The 15,204-nt window shown below is 38.1% G+C and overlaps 2 protein-coding genes and 1 long non-coding RNA gene across 13 annotated transcripts in view; 2 read left to right on the top strand and 1 right to left on the bottom strand.

Annotated features, from left to right (window-relative positions):
- LOC114305526 (Polynucleotidyl transferase, ribonuclease H-like superfamily protein) overlaps nt 1-14,818 on the top strand; it is a 46,306-nt gene extending 31,488 nt beyond the window's left edge. For 9 of the 11 annotated variants that reach the window (XM_082914855.1, XM_082914860.1, XM_028250629.2 and 6 more), the window contains 6 exons: nt 9,122-9,306; nt 11,200-11,332; nt 11,743-11,879; nt 12,150-12,224; nt 14,206-14,325; nt 14,513-14,818. In XM_082914855.1, the coding sequence (XP_082770981.1) occupies nt 9,122-9,306; nt 11,200-11,332; nt 11,743-11,879; nt 12,150-12,224; nt 14,206-14,325; nt 14,513-14,599 (737 nt within the window). In that variant the 3' untranslated portion in view covers nt 14,600-14,818. Of the gene's footprint in view, nt 1-9,121; nt 9,307-11,199; nt 11,333-11,742; nt 11,880-12,149; nt 12,225-14,205; nt 14,432-14,512 lie in introns of all 11 variants that reach the window. The other 2 variants (XR_014361130.1, XR_014361131.1) reach the window with 1 other exon arrangement.
- LOC145820127 (uncharacterized) lies at nt 1,204-2,370 on the bottom strand. Its single transcript, XM_082914863.1, has one exon. The coding sequence runs from the start codon at nt 2,240-2,242 to the stop codon at nt 1,247-1,249; it is 996 nt and encodes a 331-aa protein (XP_082770989.1). The 5' UTR covers nt 2,243-2,370; the 3' UTR covers nt 1,204-1,246.
- LOC145820128 (uncharacterized) lies at nt 3,261-3,882 on the top strand. Its single transcript, XR_014361132.1, has 3 exons — nt 3,261-3,395; nt 3,522-3,633; nt 3,750-3,882. It is a non-coding gene; the product is annotated as an uncharacterized LOC145820128 (long non-coding RNA).
- Nucleotides 14,819-15,204: the final 386 nt, after the last annotated feature.

Below are 15,204 nucleotides of genomic sequence, written 5' to 3'. Positions count from 1 at the left end.
AAAAGATGTGCCGGACATGATGGCGAGGCACGTCACCACATTGGCTTGCGCGCCCGTTTTGTCGTCTGGCGTCAAGTGGCGCGCGATGCGCGTGTCTGCCTTGGCTATTTAACCAAGACGGAGGCTGAGGCGAAGGCAGAGGCTGAGACAAAAAACCTGCGAAAATCCTTTGAAAAACCTCTTCCGTTTCTGAGAAAGAGATTCTGGAACACTCTGTTGCCCAGAAAATGCTGGAACACTCTGTTGCCCAGAAAATGGCCTCGTCTTCCCGTTCAGCTACCCAGAATATGACCTCTTCGTCCCGTGGTCTGCTCACTCTCTTTCCCGACCTCAACGAGTCAACAAGAGAGATAACTGGTGCGGTGGCCAGTGAACCGCAACCAAACACCTCTGATTTTGCTCCGTTGAACTTTCCGATGCGGTCTGTGGAGCAAAAAATGGCGGTGCAAACTGATATTGAGGCCAATCAGTATACTTTGAAGTCATGTGTGGAGACCATGACGGCGGTCACAAACTTGTCGCACCGGCTGTAAAGTAGAACAAATGAGGTGCAGCAGCTAAACGCCCAACTGGCTCTGCTCCAACGCATGTATAAGGATGCGCGAGCAGAGATAAGTGTGCTAAAAACGGAAAATAAGGATTTGAAGCGGAAGGCCACCGTGATGTTCCGATTTGGAGGTCCGCCATATGCTGCAGTGGAGGAGCAGGGAGTAGTGATCGTGCCCAGTGGAGTGGGAAACACGGAGGCAGTACCGTCAAGGACTGCCCAGGACGGAGGCAAAAAGAAGAGACCGGCGGCAGAGTAGAGAAGGGATAGAAAAATCCCGCCGGTGGGTGTGGTTGTTTGTGTATTTGATTTGATTTTTTTTTTGGTGGAAAATGGTGATCGGGGTGAGCCCCGACATGAATAAAAGGAGTTTGGTGTGCAGTTCTTCTGCTGCTTTGCTTTGTTTTTTTTTTTTTTTTGTTGTTTTTTTTTTTTGTTTTGTTTGTTTGTTTGTTTTTTTTTTTTTTGTGTGTATAATGAAAAAAAAAAATAATAATAATAAATAAATAAATAAAAGAAAATAAAAGAAAGAAAGTGGAGCAACGTGGGTGAGGTGCAAAAGGTGAAGATTGACTGGGCAAAAGTGGACATGGTGGGAGCTTTAGGTAATATATAAACATATATATATATATATATTAAAAGAAAAGAAAGTTGAGTGGGGTTGGTGTTGGTGAAAGCAAGAATAAACATATATATATATTAAAAGAAAAGAAAGTTGAGTGATGTGGGGGTAATGAGTTTAGCATATGGATGTCCCGATCTTAGAGCCCTTGATTTGTGTGGATGCGGATGAATCTGTTTTTTTTTTTTTTTTTTTTTTTTTTTTTTTTTTTTTTTTTTTTTTTTAATGAAAGAAGAAAGATAAAATAAAATAAATAAAAGGGATAGTGGAATGCGTAATAATGAGTCTGTGGTGTGGTGTGGATGGATGTCTCTTAAAATGGTTTTTTTTTTTTTTTTTAAATGAAAGAAGAAAGATAAAATAAAATAAATAAAAGGGATAGTAGAATGCGTAATAATGAGTCTGTGGTGTGGTGTGGATGGATGTCTCTTAAAATGGGTGTGTGTATGGCCCTCTCCCTCCCTAACCCGAGAGAGAGAGAGTGAGGTGGCAGTGTGTGTGTTTGCAAGTTCCAACTTCTGCAATGCTCTGTGAGAGATAGAGAGAGAGGTTGATGCCGAGAGTGATTGGTTTAATGCCAGGAGAGAGTAAAAGAAATTGAGAGAGAGAGTAGATGTGCCAAGAGAGAGCCAGCCTCCCCTCATGCACACCACCGTGCTCGATGTCCCTTGTGTCTGTTTCGGTTGTCCATTTTGACCACTCACTGTAGTGGAAATTATCTGACCTGTTTCTGGTCCATTTCCATTGACAAAAGTGCCTTCCATATCTTTATCATCATGGTTCTCGTCTCTGATTTTCATTTCATGCATCTCTTTGGGAAGTTCATTGTAACCAGATTTTTCAGCTCTACCAATAGAAGATGCATGGGATGAGCTTGCAGCAGTTTCCCTAGATGTGGAAGCCTTATTTTGTTGTACTTCAGCGGCACATCTCTCGAAGGATTGTGATTCAACAGTAACCTTCCGATCTACTTCTTGGTCAACCTTCACCCTCTTTATGCTAGAATCCCCAACAGGATCGGAAACAGAGGAGCGGCCGGAAGCGATGCTCTTGAGGCGACGCATGACATTCATTATGGTTTCTGAAACGAAACCCTAATTTTGTCTCTCTCCCTAAATTTCTTGATCAAGAGAAGAGAGAGAGAAAGAGAAAGCTATGGCTCTCAAATGTGTGAGTGTTGCTGCAAGAGGAAGAGGATGACACCGCAAGACCAGGCGTCGGCCTTTGCGCCGTCGAAGCCGCGGCAGCGGAGGACTTCCGGGGAGGTGTATGCCGGAGTTCCGCAGGTGGTTTGGAGCACTTGCGGTGGAGCTGGTTTTCCGGAGAGGCGGAGAGGCCAAAACAACGGAGATTTTCAAAACTCCGGCGGCGGTAATGAGAAGGTTCTGGGGCTTGTGACATGCATGCTGATCTCAAAACCAAGTATGGTGTGAGTGGGAGCATGGAACATGCAATACGACCCACTAGAGTTGAGGCACTCTCAACTTTTAGACGAAGGAGAGTGTAGAAAATTCCAGCGGGCAGCGAAGGCAAGGTTGCCGGCCGGCTGCCCGCCTGTGAGAAAACAAAATACGGGCCTAAATCTTATTGCTCTGATACCATGTAGAAAATTTAATGTATAAAGAGAAATAGAGAATTGTATAGATATTGATTGTATTATTGATCGATATATGTTGTATATTACAAATGGTGAGGGGCTCCTTATATAGGAGATGTAGTGGAGTAGGTGGTAGTAGGTGGTAGTGGTAGGTGTATAGTAGGTGGTAGTAGGTGGTGGTAGGTGTAGTAGGTGGAGTAGTTTTTAACAGTTATCGCAAATCCCCCTCGGGATCAACATCCTCCAAACCGTTGGGGTTGTTTGAGTCGTACTAATCATCCTATTTCTCAGTATCTTTCATATGATAGGGTCTCGCCTACCTATCGCTCTTTTCTGGCAAGCTTGAATCATAGGCCATTTCTTGTTATGTGTCAGAGGCTCTTCAGAATCCAAAATGGGTGGAGGCTATGCAAGTTGAGATGACAGCGTCAGAACAAAATCATACATGGGATCTGGTTTCTTTACCTTCTGGCGAGAGCACTGTGGGTTGCAAATGGGCATTCACTATTAAGTATCTAGTTGATGGCTTCGTTGATTGTTACAAAGACCGCTTGGTGGCCAAGGGCTTCACTTAGGTTCCTGACAAGGATTTTGGAGCCACTTTTGCCGCTATTGCCAAACTTACCTCGGTTCGTCTTCTCATCTCTCTTGCTGCATCCCATTCTTGGCCTCTTTATCAGCTTGATGTCAAGAACGCCTTTCTTCATGGGAATCTTCTTAAGACGATTTTTATAGCACCTTCTCTTGGTTTTCAGGTTGAGGGGGAGTATTCGGGAAAATTTGTCGATTGCGCTAGACTTTGTATGGCTTGAAACAGTCTCCACGAGCTTGGTTTGGTCGTTTCAGTTCTGCCATTATCTCCATAGGGTTTGTTCAGTGTCACTCAGACCATACTTGCTTCATCCATCGTAATTCAGCTAGTCAATGTATAATCTTGTTGGTTTATGTGCATAATATTATTCTCACAAGTGATGATTCTGTAGGCATTGATTAAGTAAAAATGGATTTGAGACACACCTTTGATATTAAGGATTTGGGAAGTCACAAGTATTTTCTTGAGATTGAGGTGGCTCATTCATAGCAGAGAATTTCCTTCTCTCTGAGAAAGTACACTTTCGATGTACTTCAAGATATTGGTATGTTCTACTATCAAAATCTTACAATTCGCTATTCGATTCATGATTTGATTTGCAATTTTTGCAAAATCAATACGAATCTATTAGTGAATATATTTTGAAAGTAAATCTCTAGTGAATTGCACGATTCACGATTCGATTCACTTTATACGATTCATGTCATTTTTGAAATTATTGTGTCGACATATTTTCGACTCTTTTTTTCTTCATCTTTTTAGCGAAAATGACATAATATAACTTCTAATAGCGTTTAATACCAAAATAACCAACATATATACGTAATTTGTTGTTAGTTTAGTGATCATGGAGTTTTTAATAGGATCCAGGTCAGTTAGACTCAACATATTTTTAACCTTTCTTCTCATTTTTTTTTCCTTTAAAATTGGTAATATATCTTCTAAATATGTTTAGGATTAAGGTTACATTATGAATTATCTATTGCTATTTTATTAAATTGAATATTACATGTGTGAGGTCAGTTATACATTTTAAAATGTTTTAGACTTTAAAATAAAAGATTCTAAATAATTCTTTCTTATTTTTTGCTCACTATTAATTAGAGAAGTATGTATGCTTATTATCCAAATATCAATATCGTTGTTAATTATTGTTACATTAGAAATTGATAGTTTGTCTATTTGGTTATTATTTTTATTAAGAATGGTTGATAAGAAATATCTAGGAAAGAAAAAAAAGGTAAGATGGTGATTTTACATGGGAACCTTTGTTAACTTCTTACCTATTAAATTACGTGATTATCATTCAAAATAACATTTTTATTGATTTAAGTCTAAATATTTTATATTCACAAGATATATATAACATCTAAATGTGTAGTTATATGTTTTTAAATAATTTAGAAAAGGTGGCCGAATCTTTATGATTCACGATTTGATTCGATTCGCGATTCAGTACGAGACCATTTTGATTCACGATACGAATCCCGATTTGACAACTATGTTGGTATGTTAGGGTGTAAACCTGCGTCTACTCTTATAGATCCCTATGTCAAGCTCACAGAGTCTGGCGAGTTGCTAGAGGACCCAGGCATGTATCAGCGTCTTGTTAGACGTCTAATTTATTTGACCAACATTATACCTGACTTGACGTTTGCGGTCAGTGTTGTTAATCAATTCATGCATACACCTTGTACAAAGCATCTTGATGCGGTTATCATATTTTGAGATATTTGAAGACCTCCCATGGCTTAGGATTATTCTTTATAGCCGCTCCTCAATCTAGGCTCTCTTGTTTCACTGATGCGGACTATGCAGGATCTAGAATTGATCAGCGTTCTACTTGTAAAATAAATTGATAGAGATAGAATATTGTATTATTGATTTATATGTTGATATTTATTACAATGATTCATGATTCCTATATATAGAAGAGGGTGAGTGTGTAGTAGGTAAGGAGTAGGTGAAGTGGAGGTGGTAGTGGTGTAGTGGGTTAGGTTTAGTGGAGTAGGTAAGGTGGTAGTGGTGTAGTGGGTTAGGTTTAGTGGAGTAGGTTTAAGTGGGTGAAGTAGGTGATAGGTTTTAACAGCCCCCCGCAAACTCAAGGGGGATAGGAACTAGCCAACTTGAGTTTGGAGAGAGTAACAAAACAAGAAAATAGACGAATACATAAAAGAAAAGAGGATAGGAGACACTGTATGGTCGTGTCAGACCGATGGTGAAGACACTGTATGGTGGTGTCATAACGTTGTAGAGGACACTGGATGGTTGTGTCAGACCGATGTAGAAGACAGTTTATGGGGTCATGTCGGACCGTTGTAGCAGACAATGTTGTGATAGTTGTTGTGACAGTTTACGGAGTCTTGCTGGACCCTTGTAGAAACTAACCGAAATCAATGTCGGGACAGTTTACAGAGTCTTGTCGGACCCTTGAAGGAGCTAACCGGAATCAATGTCGGGACAGTTTACAGAGTCTTGTCGGACCCTTAAAAAATACACTGTATGATGGTGTATATAGGCTGCCCAAATATATATATATATATGGATATATATAGTGAGCCCTCAAAAGTCGCGCCCTCAAAAGGCGCGCCCACTTCATCAAAAGGCGTGCCTGACAGAAAGCGTCGAGCCATCAAAAGGTGAGCCGGAGACGCGGCGAGGCACGTGAGCGACAGAGTGGCGTGTCGGCCTCGGCTATTTAACCAAGGTTGAGGCGGAGGCTGTGCAAATCAGTCTGAAACCGCCGAAAATCCTTTGAAAAAACTCTTCCGTTTCTGAGAAAGAGATTCTGGAACACTCTGTTGCCATTCTATAACCAACCTTTCTCTGAAACACTCAGCAACCCATAACATGGCCTCGTCTTCCCGTTCAGCTACCCAGAATATGGCCTCTTCGTCCCGTGGTCTGCTCACTCTTTTTCCCGACCTCAACGAGTCAACAAGAGAGATAACTGGTGCGGTGGCACTGGAACCTCAACCAAGCGCCCCGGAGTTTGCTCCGTTGAACTTTCCTATGCGGTCTGTGGAGCAAAGAATGGTAGTGCAGTCAGATGTGGAGGCCAATCAATATACATTGAAGTCATGTGTGGAAACCATGACTGCGGTTACAAATTTGTCGAACCGGCTGCAGAGTAGGACAAATGAGGTGCAGCAGTTAAACGCCCAACTGGCTCTGCTCCAACGCATGTATAAGGATGCGCGAGCAGAGATAAGTGTGCTAAAGGCGGAAAACAAGGAGCTGAAGCGGAAGGCCACCGTTATGTTCCGATTTGGAGGTCCACCATATGCTGTAGTGGAGGAGCAGGGAGGAGGCAACTTGCTTGGTGGTCTAGGAAGCACGGAGGCAACACCGGCAAGGACCACCCAGGACGGAGGCAAGAAGAAAAGACCGGCGACTGAGTAGAGAAGAAAAATCCCACTGTGGGTGGTAGTTTTGTTTTTGTTTGTGTGGGTTTTTTTTTTTTTTTTTTTTTTTTTTGATGTAAAAGTGTGATCGGGGTTGATCCCCTGATATGAATAAAATGACAAGGTTGTGGAATGTTGTTGGTGTTATTTTGTGGTGTTGTTTTGTTTAATAAGAAAAATAAAATAAAAGAAAATAATGGATAAAGAAAATAGAGAAAAATATTTGTGGATGGGTGATAAGAAAAAACAGCAGTATGATTTTTTTTTTTTTTTTTTTTTGGTGGAATATAAAATAAATAATAATAAGAGAATGGAAAACGGGTGATGCTTACTAACAAGGGATAGGGAAAATATATTATAATAAAATATATATATATATTAAAATAAAAGAAAAGGGTGAAAGAACGTGGATGAAATAAATTAAGAGAAAGGAGAGATATGATTAAAGTGGGTTTGAAAGTGGGAAAAGATGAGAGAGAGGGAGATAGAGTGGGTGCATGATGATGATGTTGGGTCTATGGAGAGAGAGAGAGAGAGAGGGATGTCCAAGAAGCTTGTGCTTTTGACAGTTACACATTACCCAAGCTGTATGTGAAGATGCATGTTACTGTCTTACACTTCTGCAGGCTTGGTATTCTTTGTGGGGCACTTGCAACACGTGACATTGAAAATTGTATTAAAAAATGATGACATCTCCAACATGAAACGTCTTGGAAGCAGCCCAGGCCTTGTAATCAATATTCCCAATGATGGTTCAACCAGCGGAGTCCCCAACCTTGTACACTGCTGCCATTGAAACCTTCAAGCCAGCAAACATGGCTACCAACAACAGAGCCACAGCTCTACACCCCACACCCAAATCCATGGCTAAGAGAGAGAGCAAATCGGGAAAAAAACAGCAGTGACGAGCAGAAAAGCAGCGCCAGAAACGCCAACGACGACGACGAGTAAGAGTACAACCACGGATATGTGAGAGGCGAGGTGAACGGCGATAGAGGCTAGACGATGATGCGGGTGCCGCCGCCGAGATAGCGGAGGAGGGGTGTAAGAAAATGTTGAAGAAGTCAAGGTATGTGTAGAAAATAAGCGGAATAGGTTGAGGTCCGGCGGGCGGCCAAGGCGAGGTTGCCGCCCGCCGGTGAAGCGAGAAATACTAAGGTCTTAACCTTGCTCTGATACCATGTAAAATAAATTGATAGAGATAGAATATTGTATTATTGATTTATATGTTGATATTTATTACAATGATTCATGATTCCTATATATAGAAGAGGGTGAGTGTGTAGTAGGTAAGGAGTAGGTGAAGTGGAGGTGGTAGTGGTGTAGTGGGTTAGGTTTAGTGGAGTAGGTAAGGTGGTAGTGGTGTAGTGGGTTAGGTTTAGTGGAGTAGGTTTAAGTGGGTGAAGTAGGTGATAGGTTTTAACACTACTTCTGGCTTCTATACTTTCTATGGTGATCATCTTATATCATGGAAGAGTAAGAAGCAAGCAGTTGTTTCTAGATCCTCTGCAAAAGTTTAGTATCGAGTTATGGCACAGGGAACATGTGAGATTCTATGGATTCGTTATATCATAGCAGAGTTGGGTTTTGAGGAGACTGGTTTTGCCTCCTTATTTTATGACAACAAGTCTACTATTATGATGTCCTTTGATTCTATCCTTCATGAGCGTACTAAGTATATAGAGGTTGATATTCATTTCATTCGAGAAAAGGTTCGGACTGGTATTGTGAGTCCATCATTTGTCTCTTCCTCTTAGCAATTAACAGATATGTTCACAAAGTCTATAAGACCGACATTGCTCCAGTCATCCATTGGCAAGCTGCGTTTGTTAAATATCTTCACACCAGCTTGAGGGAGAGTGTTGAATATAGGAATTAAGTATATAGAATCTTTTTATTTTTAGTATTATATATATAATCTGTGATTGTGTCAATCATTGATTTAGTGCCTTGTTTATATCGTTTCCTAAATTGTATTATGAATCTATTATATATACATGGCCTCTACCTTATTCATTGGTAAGCTAAATCATTCTTTTCATCATTTTTTTGTTTCATGACCTTTTTTTTTTCCTATAAAAATTCATGTTCTTCCCCCAAATTAAATCAATTTTCATCTTCTTTCTCCTATTATTGTTGAAGATATTCATTTAATTGTCCATATATTAGTTATGGTCATCTCATAAGCATTTTGTTCTTGATTGCCTGGTATTTTGCATAAAGAAACGGTACATGTTGCACATCTTCTTGAAGTTCAATTATTTTTTTCAATCTCTTATTGTCAAATGTATGTTTATGCATTTGATTATTAACTTTGTAAATGGGTAGGTTACTAATTACTAATTTTTATGTTGTGCAGAACCTGAGACAAGCCTTACACAGAATCGCTATTTGCAGCTTAATGAATTGGATTTAGAAGACATCATTTGGGTTGATGAAGTCAATGGTTTGCGTAGTGCGACATGCCATATTGAGGAATGCAAAGTTGTGGGCATTGACTGTGAATGGAAGCCTAATTACGAAAAGGGAAGTAAACCAAACAAGGTAATTTGGATGATCGTCTGCCAGCTTCCCCCAATCAATATCCTGCCTTTCCCCTGATCCATTAATTTGCCAAGGCACTGTTTCTTCACCTTTTTTTTGGTATCAAAGATACTCTTGATATGATATGTGTTTTAATAAAGGAAACTGAATAGAGAGTGAAATATTGGAGTTTGAATATTATGTGACTAGAGGGGATGTGAATAGGCTAACCAGTTAGAATTTATGATTATTTGTTCAATTTTACCCTTTAATCCAAGTAACACATTAGAAGAAGCAATCCTATGAAGCACGGGTACTCCAAAAATGGTGTTGTACGAGTATTGAGTACTTACCGGGTGCAGGCATGCATACCGGTATGGCGGTACGCGTACTGAGTACGCCAAATACATGCCGGATACGGCAAATACATTTGGGTACATCGTGGGTACGGCAAATGATTTTTTTTTTGGTGCAGATGCTAGAATTTATTACAGCCTTTATTATTCTTCTTTCAATTTTGAAAATATCAAGTAATTTATTTCCAACACTCTTTACCCATGAGTCATAGTTTTGCTCTCTTTTGTATCCTGTTTTAGACAATCAAAAAAGAAAAAGAAATATTTATTTAACTTTTTAGACAAGTTATTTTCTTTTTAGTTTTGATATTGAAATTTTGATTTGTATGTTGGATGTTTAGTTATAAATTTTAAATTTTTTTTTTTTTAAAAATTGATGTACCCCAGCCGTACCCGTACCCTACTTTTTAAAAAAATTACCGTATCGACATATCCGTATCGTACCCATACCCACACCCGTGCTTCATAGAAGCAATCACACGAGAACAACAGATATTATGTGAAAAAATCTTGAAGGGCAAAAACCATAGTCCAAACACAACATAAATCCACTATGAGATCAAAGATTACAAGACATAGCCGAGTGGACTTACAACCGTTACCTAGCTTTACCTAGCACCGATGACTTGTAGTTACTCCACGAGCATAGCTTGACTGAGTCAGCCTCCTCAATCTTCTAGACATCATGAAGTAGCAACCTCGATCTCTGTTGTTGAACGACTACGATTACCCTCCGGCCTTGAGTGTAAAATGAACAATGCACGGATATGCAAAGGTTTTTAGGGTTTTTGAAAATCAACTTATGAAAAATTCTCTCTCAATGATCTGAATATATGCTTAGAATTTATCTAGAGTTTAAAAAATTTTGACTGTGAAAATACAATGGTTGGGAATGTGAAAAACTAATTTTGGATGTCTTTATATAGAAAATTAGTTTCCAAAACCATTTTAGGAAAAGGTTTCTTAAAACCGGAGCTACGATTGATCGCAAGTGATAAAGCAATCCGTCACCTCAAAAAGTGATCAATCTCTCATCAATTGCTAGCTACTGTTGAAAAATTATTTTGAAGCGATCACTTACCAATTGATCACTACAATCTTCTTGAAAAAAACAATTCAGGCAATCACTTGCCGCTGTTAAAAGCGCGATCGGTTTCTATTTTGCATACGTTTTTCAAACAAGACTTTTGTATATCATTGAAACTCTTTGTTCGAAAAACCTTTTTCAATGCAATGAAAATATGTATGCAAACCTTAACGGGAAATGGAGTGATGTTTCCAATCTTGATATGCTGGACTGACTATGAGAAATTACCAAAATGCCCTTACACACTAAACTAGTCCATTACAGTCTGGTTTTGATCAAAAAAATTGCCAAGACAAAATATTCTGTTACAGAGAGTTCATGAAATCACCACAAAAATCTATTCTGCATCCACAGAAGGAAGAAAGAAGGTTAAATATTTGTCTTTATACTTAAATGTTTTGCACTTCAACTGATTTTTCTTTCCACTTGTTTGTTCTTTGTATTGACAATGCAATTATGTTCATGTTGCAGGTTTCTATCATGCAAATTGCTTCTGAAAAGATGGTTTTCATTATTGACCTGATAAAGTTGTTTGAAGATGTTCCTGATATTCTAGACAACTGCCTTACCCGCATTTTGCATGCTCCTCGAATTCTAAAGCTTGGTATGAATATTCTCAATGTTGTTATTGGGAGAGTTTGACCCTTTGCAATGCTATGTTCAAAAGAAAAAGTACTTAAAGAAGGAAATCTATTTCTTCTACATGTTTTCACACATATGTTGATCACTTAGGTTCCAAATGAAAAACAGGTCTCTGTCGTCCCAGATGACTTCTCGTTTCACCTATAGAAATAATAACTAAAGTTAAATGTCTTCTTCAGTTTGTTCTGGGTAGTCAATATTTGAAGTGGTGCCCTTGATGTGAGATGATAGATCCAAACCACCATATGTTCTGATGTTTATGGCCACTATTAAGTCACGGCAGGGAAACCTGTAACTCTGAATGGTTCTCTATTGACTATTAATGGTGTATTCAATTACCGAAAACTAACCAGTGGTTTATGTTCCTTGTAGGCTATAATTTTCAATGTGATGTGAATCAGCTGGCTCATTCTTATGGGGAGCTTATGTGTTTTAAGCATTATGAGATGCTGCTCGATATCCAAAATGTATTTAAAGAACCCCGGGGTGGTCTGTCTGGGCTTGCAATGGTAATTTAAAAGGATGACCCTAACCTTGTTTGGTGTCCCATTATTTACCTGTTCTGGGAGAAGACACTCCCCATGGTCTTAACCTTGTACCTTCTGTTTGAGAACAGGAGAGATCACTGAAGCTAACAGCTAGTGGGCTATTTCATTTTTCTTTTGAGTTTCTTCTATTTTTTCCTGTTCTATGAATGGAGTTGCCTCTCCCTCAAATGACTACTGAGTCACTCGCTAACTTATTTTCCCCTCCTTTTTGGGTGGTAATTAATCAACTAGAAAATATTGGGAGCTGGTTTGAACAAGACCAGACGGAACAGCAACTGGGAACAACGGCCTTTAACTCGGAATCAAGTATGTTGTTACTATTTGTCTGTATTTTAAAATTCTTTAATTGCTTAGCAGCCTACGGTTTTGTAGAAGCCTTCTTCAATTGGTGGAAGATTCCCCATCCATTGTTGTCAAATCGTGAATTGTTTTGCTAAAATAGTTAATTGTGAATTGTATGATTCATTTTATTTAATATTATATATAGTACTATATATTTAAATATATATAAAAAATTCAGTGTTTAAAATAAAATAAATTATCAATATGTCTAAATTATATATTTGTATACATATAAAATCATGTATATCAATATAACTAATTAATCTCTTTTATATATTTTCATAATTTGGCAAAAACAACGTTGTTCCATGCATTATGTAAACAAAAGTAGAAATAGAATTGAATCGCACTGAATCATACGATTTACTCAATTTCCGATTCAACAGCATGATTTGAATCATTTTTGTTGAAACTCGTATCAAATCGTGAATCTTACAATTCTAACAACCATGCCCCTTCCACTTCCAGTCAGTAGCATTTATACATTGTCCTTGTGTACTGTAAATAATGCCTGATCTGATGCATACTAGGGTTGAGCATACTGCGTCCAACATTGATCTGCAGAATTTGAAGTCTGTTTTCCCCAATCAGTTATACCAGTGGGTTCTATTTGTAAGAAAACTATTCTAAGCAATCTCTTCTGATGAGTTATTTTATGGGGAAAAAAAACAGAAGCATCACTGGGAACTTATCAAAATTTGATTACAAAAAAAAGATCATTAAGGGGGTGCCGCCTATGAATATCGAACAAAACCCATATTAGGATCTCAAAGGACTACATATATGTGTATACACACCTTACAAAACTAATTTAATACTTTACACTGCTATTTTTATTGTTTTTAATAAACTTTCTTAGAAATTTCTTATTCAATCTTTCGTCACCTAATGTTTTCTATTTCCCAGAATATTTTTTGACCATGTGCTGACATTTGAGTGTCCCATATTGGCAACTATTCTAAACAATATATTATTGTATTCATCAACTATTGTATTTAGTAGTTAAAATTGACGAATGACTGAGTTCAATCAAAGAAAAGCATTTCTCCAACTCGAACTCTCTTTCTTATTATCAAACTGAGTCAAGCATAGTAATACTTGGTTCTGCTTGGCTTGTTTACCCCACCCCTAGATGAAGGGAGGGCCTAAGCAAGAGGAATTAGGCTGCAATCAGATATGCTGGCTTTAGTTTTATAATTTATAATGGAAAAGCTAAGATGATGTTTAAGGTCAGGTTTATGCTTAAATTTGGTTGATGATTAATGTTGGCTTTGGTGCCGAACTGGAAAATAAAGCTATGCTTGCTTCTTCTGAACAAGAAGGGTTTAACTTTAGAATGGTAGGGCTATCACAGGGTAGGACTTTTGGACGGAAGTCCAAGTTTTGGGGCCAAAAGAAGGGTTGGCTGTGGCTGTTAGTTAAAACAGTTTTGAGCATGGTTAGAATCTTACAATTCATGATTCGATTCATATGATTTTATACAAGTTTCAACTAAAACAATTTGATTCGTGCTGTTGCATCTTAAATTGAGTGAACCTTGCAATTTAATTGCCACTAAGTATGATTTATTGTGATTCTCTAGGATTTGCTAAGAATCACTGTGATTAACTGCGATTCAGTTTTGTTTACATAATGCATAAAGGGTTGTTTTTTGCAAAATAAAAAGATAGATCAATTAATTATATTGATGTATGTGTTTTATATGTATATAAATATATAATTTAATTATATTTCTTTTCATTTCATTTTAAATATAGTGTGTATTTTTATTTGTATATACCTATATAAAATTATAAATAAAGTGAATCTTACCATTCACGATTCACTATTTGTGATGTTCTCTAGATTTCATTTGATTTTTGCTCAACTTGTTAAAGGCATGGAATAATAGCTATTTGTGGTTGTTTACAGAAACTAACATACTCATTTTTTAACAATTATGCAGCTAGAATATGCTGCTCTGGATGCCGCTGTACTCATTCACATATTCCGTCATGTCCGAAGTACTTCTCAGATTGCTTCTGTCCCTGAGGGGCCTGCCAAAATTGAGTGGAAATCCCACATTGTAAGTACATAAAAAGGGCTAAAACATCCATGTTGTAAAATTTTGTGAATCAAATCTGTGTAACAGATTACTTTTCTGGCATAGCATCTGACCTACCTCAGGCAAAGTGTGTTTTTTTTTCACTCTAATTCGTTCAATTTGTTCGGTAGTTTACTGAAAGCTAACTGATTTTGGAATCATCACACAGGTTTCATATGTGGGTAACCCGAAGAAGACCAAAAAGGAAGCTAAAGATGCCGGGATTGATGCGCTTTCACAATTGGTTTATTTCTAAGCTCTGCGCATTTCATTTTCCATTGCATTTGACTGTTTCTTACTTGTACATATTGGCAACTAGGCAAATGACATTGGCCAGTAATGCTTGCTGCTATGTTTTATTTCGCATTTGTACATATTGAAAACTAGCGTCATGGAAAACTGAGACTGGTCCGTCCTTGATTGACTTTGCTTTCGTAATTTTAAAAAATAAATACAAAGAAAAATTCTCTCTGAATTTTTTTCTGGTTGTGGTTGTGACGGCACCAGATTCACCTTTGGTCAACATAGTTGTGTTGGTGGCCTGGCTTCTTCTAATGATTGAATTTGAAATACTTTCAGAGGGAAATCAGTTTGTGACCGATAATTCCTTGAATTTGTGATATATGTTATGTGGAGTGAGACTTTGTCACTGATTAAACTCACCTTCATAGATGATAAGCTGTATTGGATAATGTTTTTGTCTTGAGGGGTTTTTTCGGGGGGAGGGGAAACCGCCAAATGGCAAGGGTGGATGGAACGTATAAGAGTTAAAAGAAGGAACGTATAAGAGTTAAATGAATTCTTTGCACATTCTAACTTCATGGGAGGCAAGATTTGTACCTTGAATTGGGTGTTTAGGGA

The sequence above is a fragment of the Camellia sinensis genome, chromosome 2 (assembly GCF_055761805.1).
Source record: "Camellia sinensis isolate YWXY chromosome 2, ASM5576180v1, whole genome shotgun sequence".
Lineage (NCBI taxonomy): Eukaryota > Viridiplantae > Streptophyta > Magnoliopsida > Ericales > Theaceae > Camellia > Camellia sinensis.
This window is presented reverse-complemented; position numbering and strand designations above follow the sequence as displayed.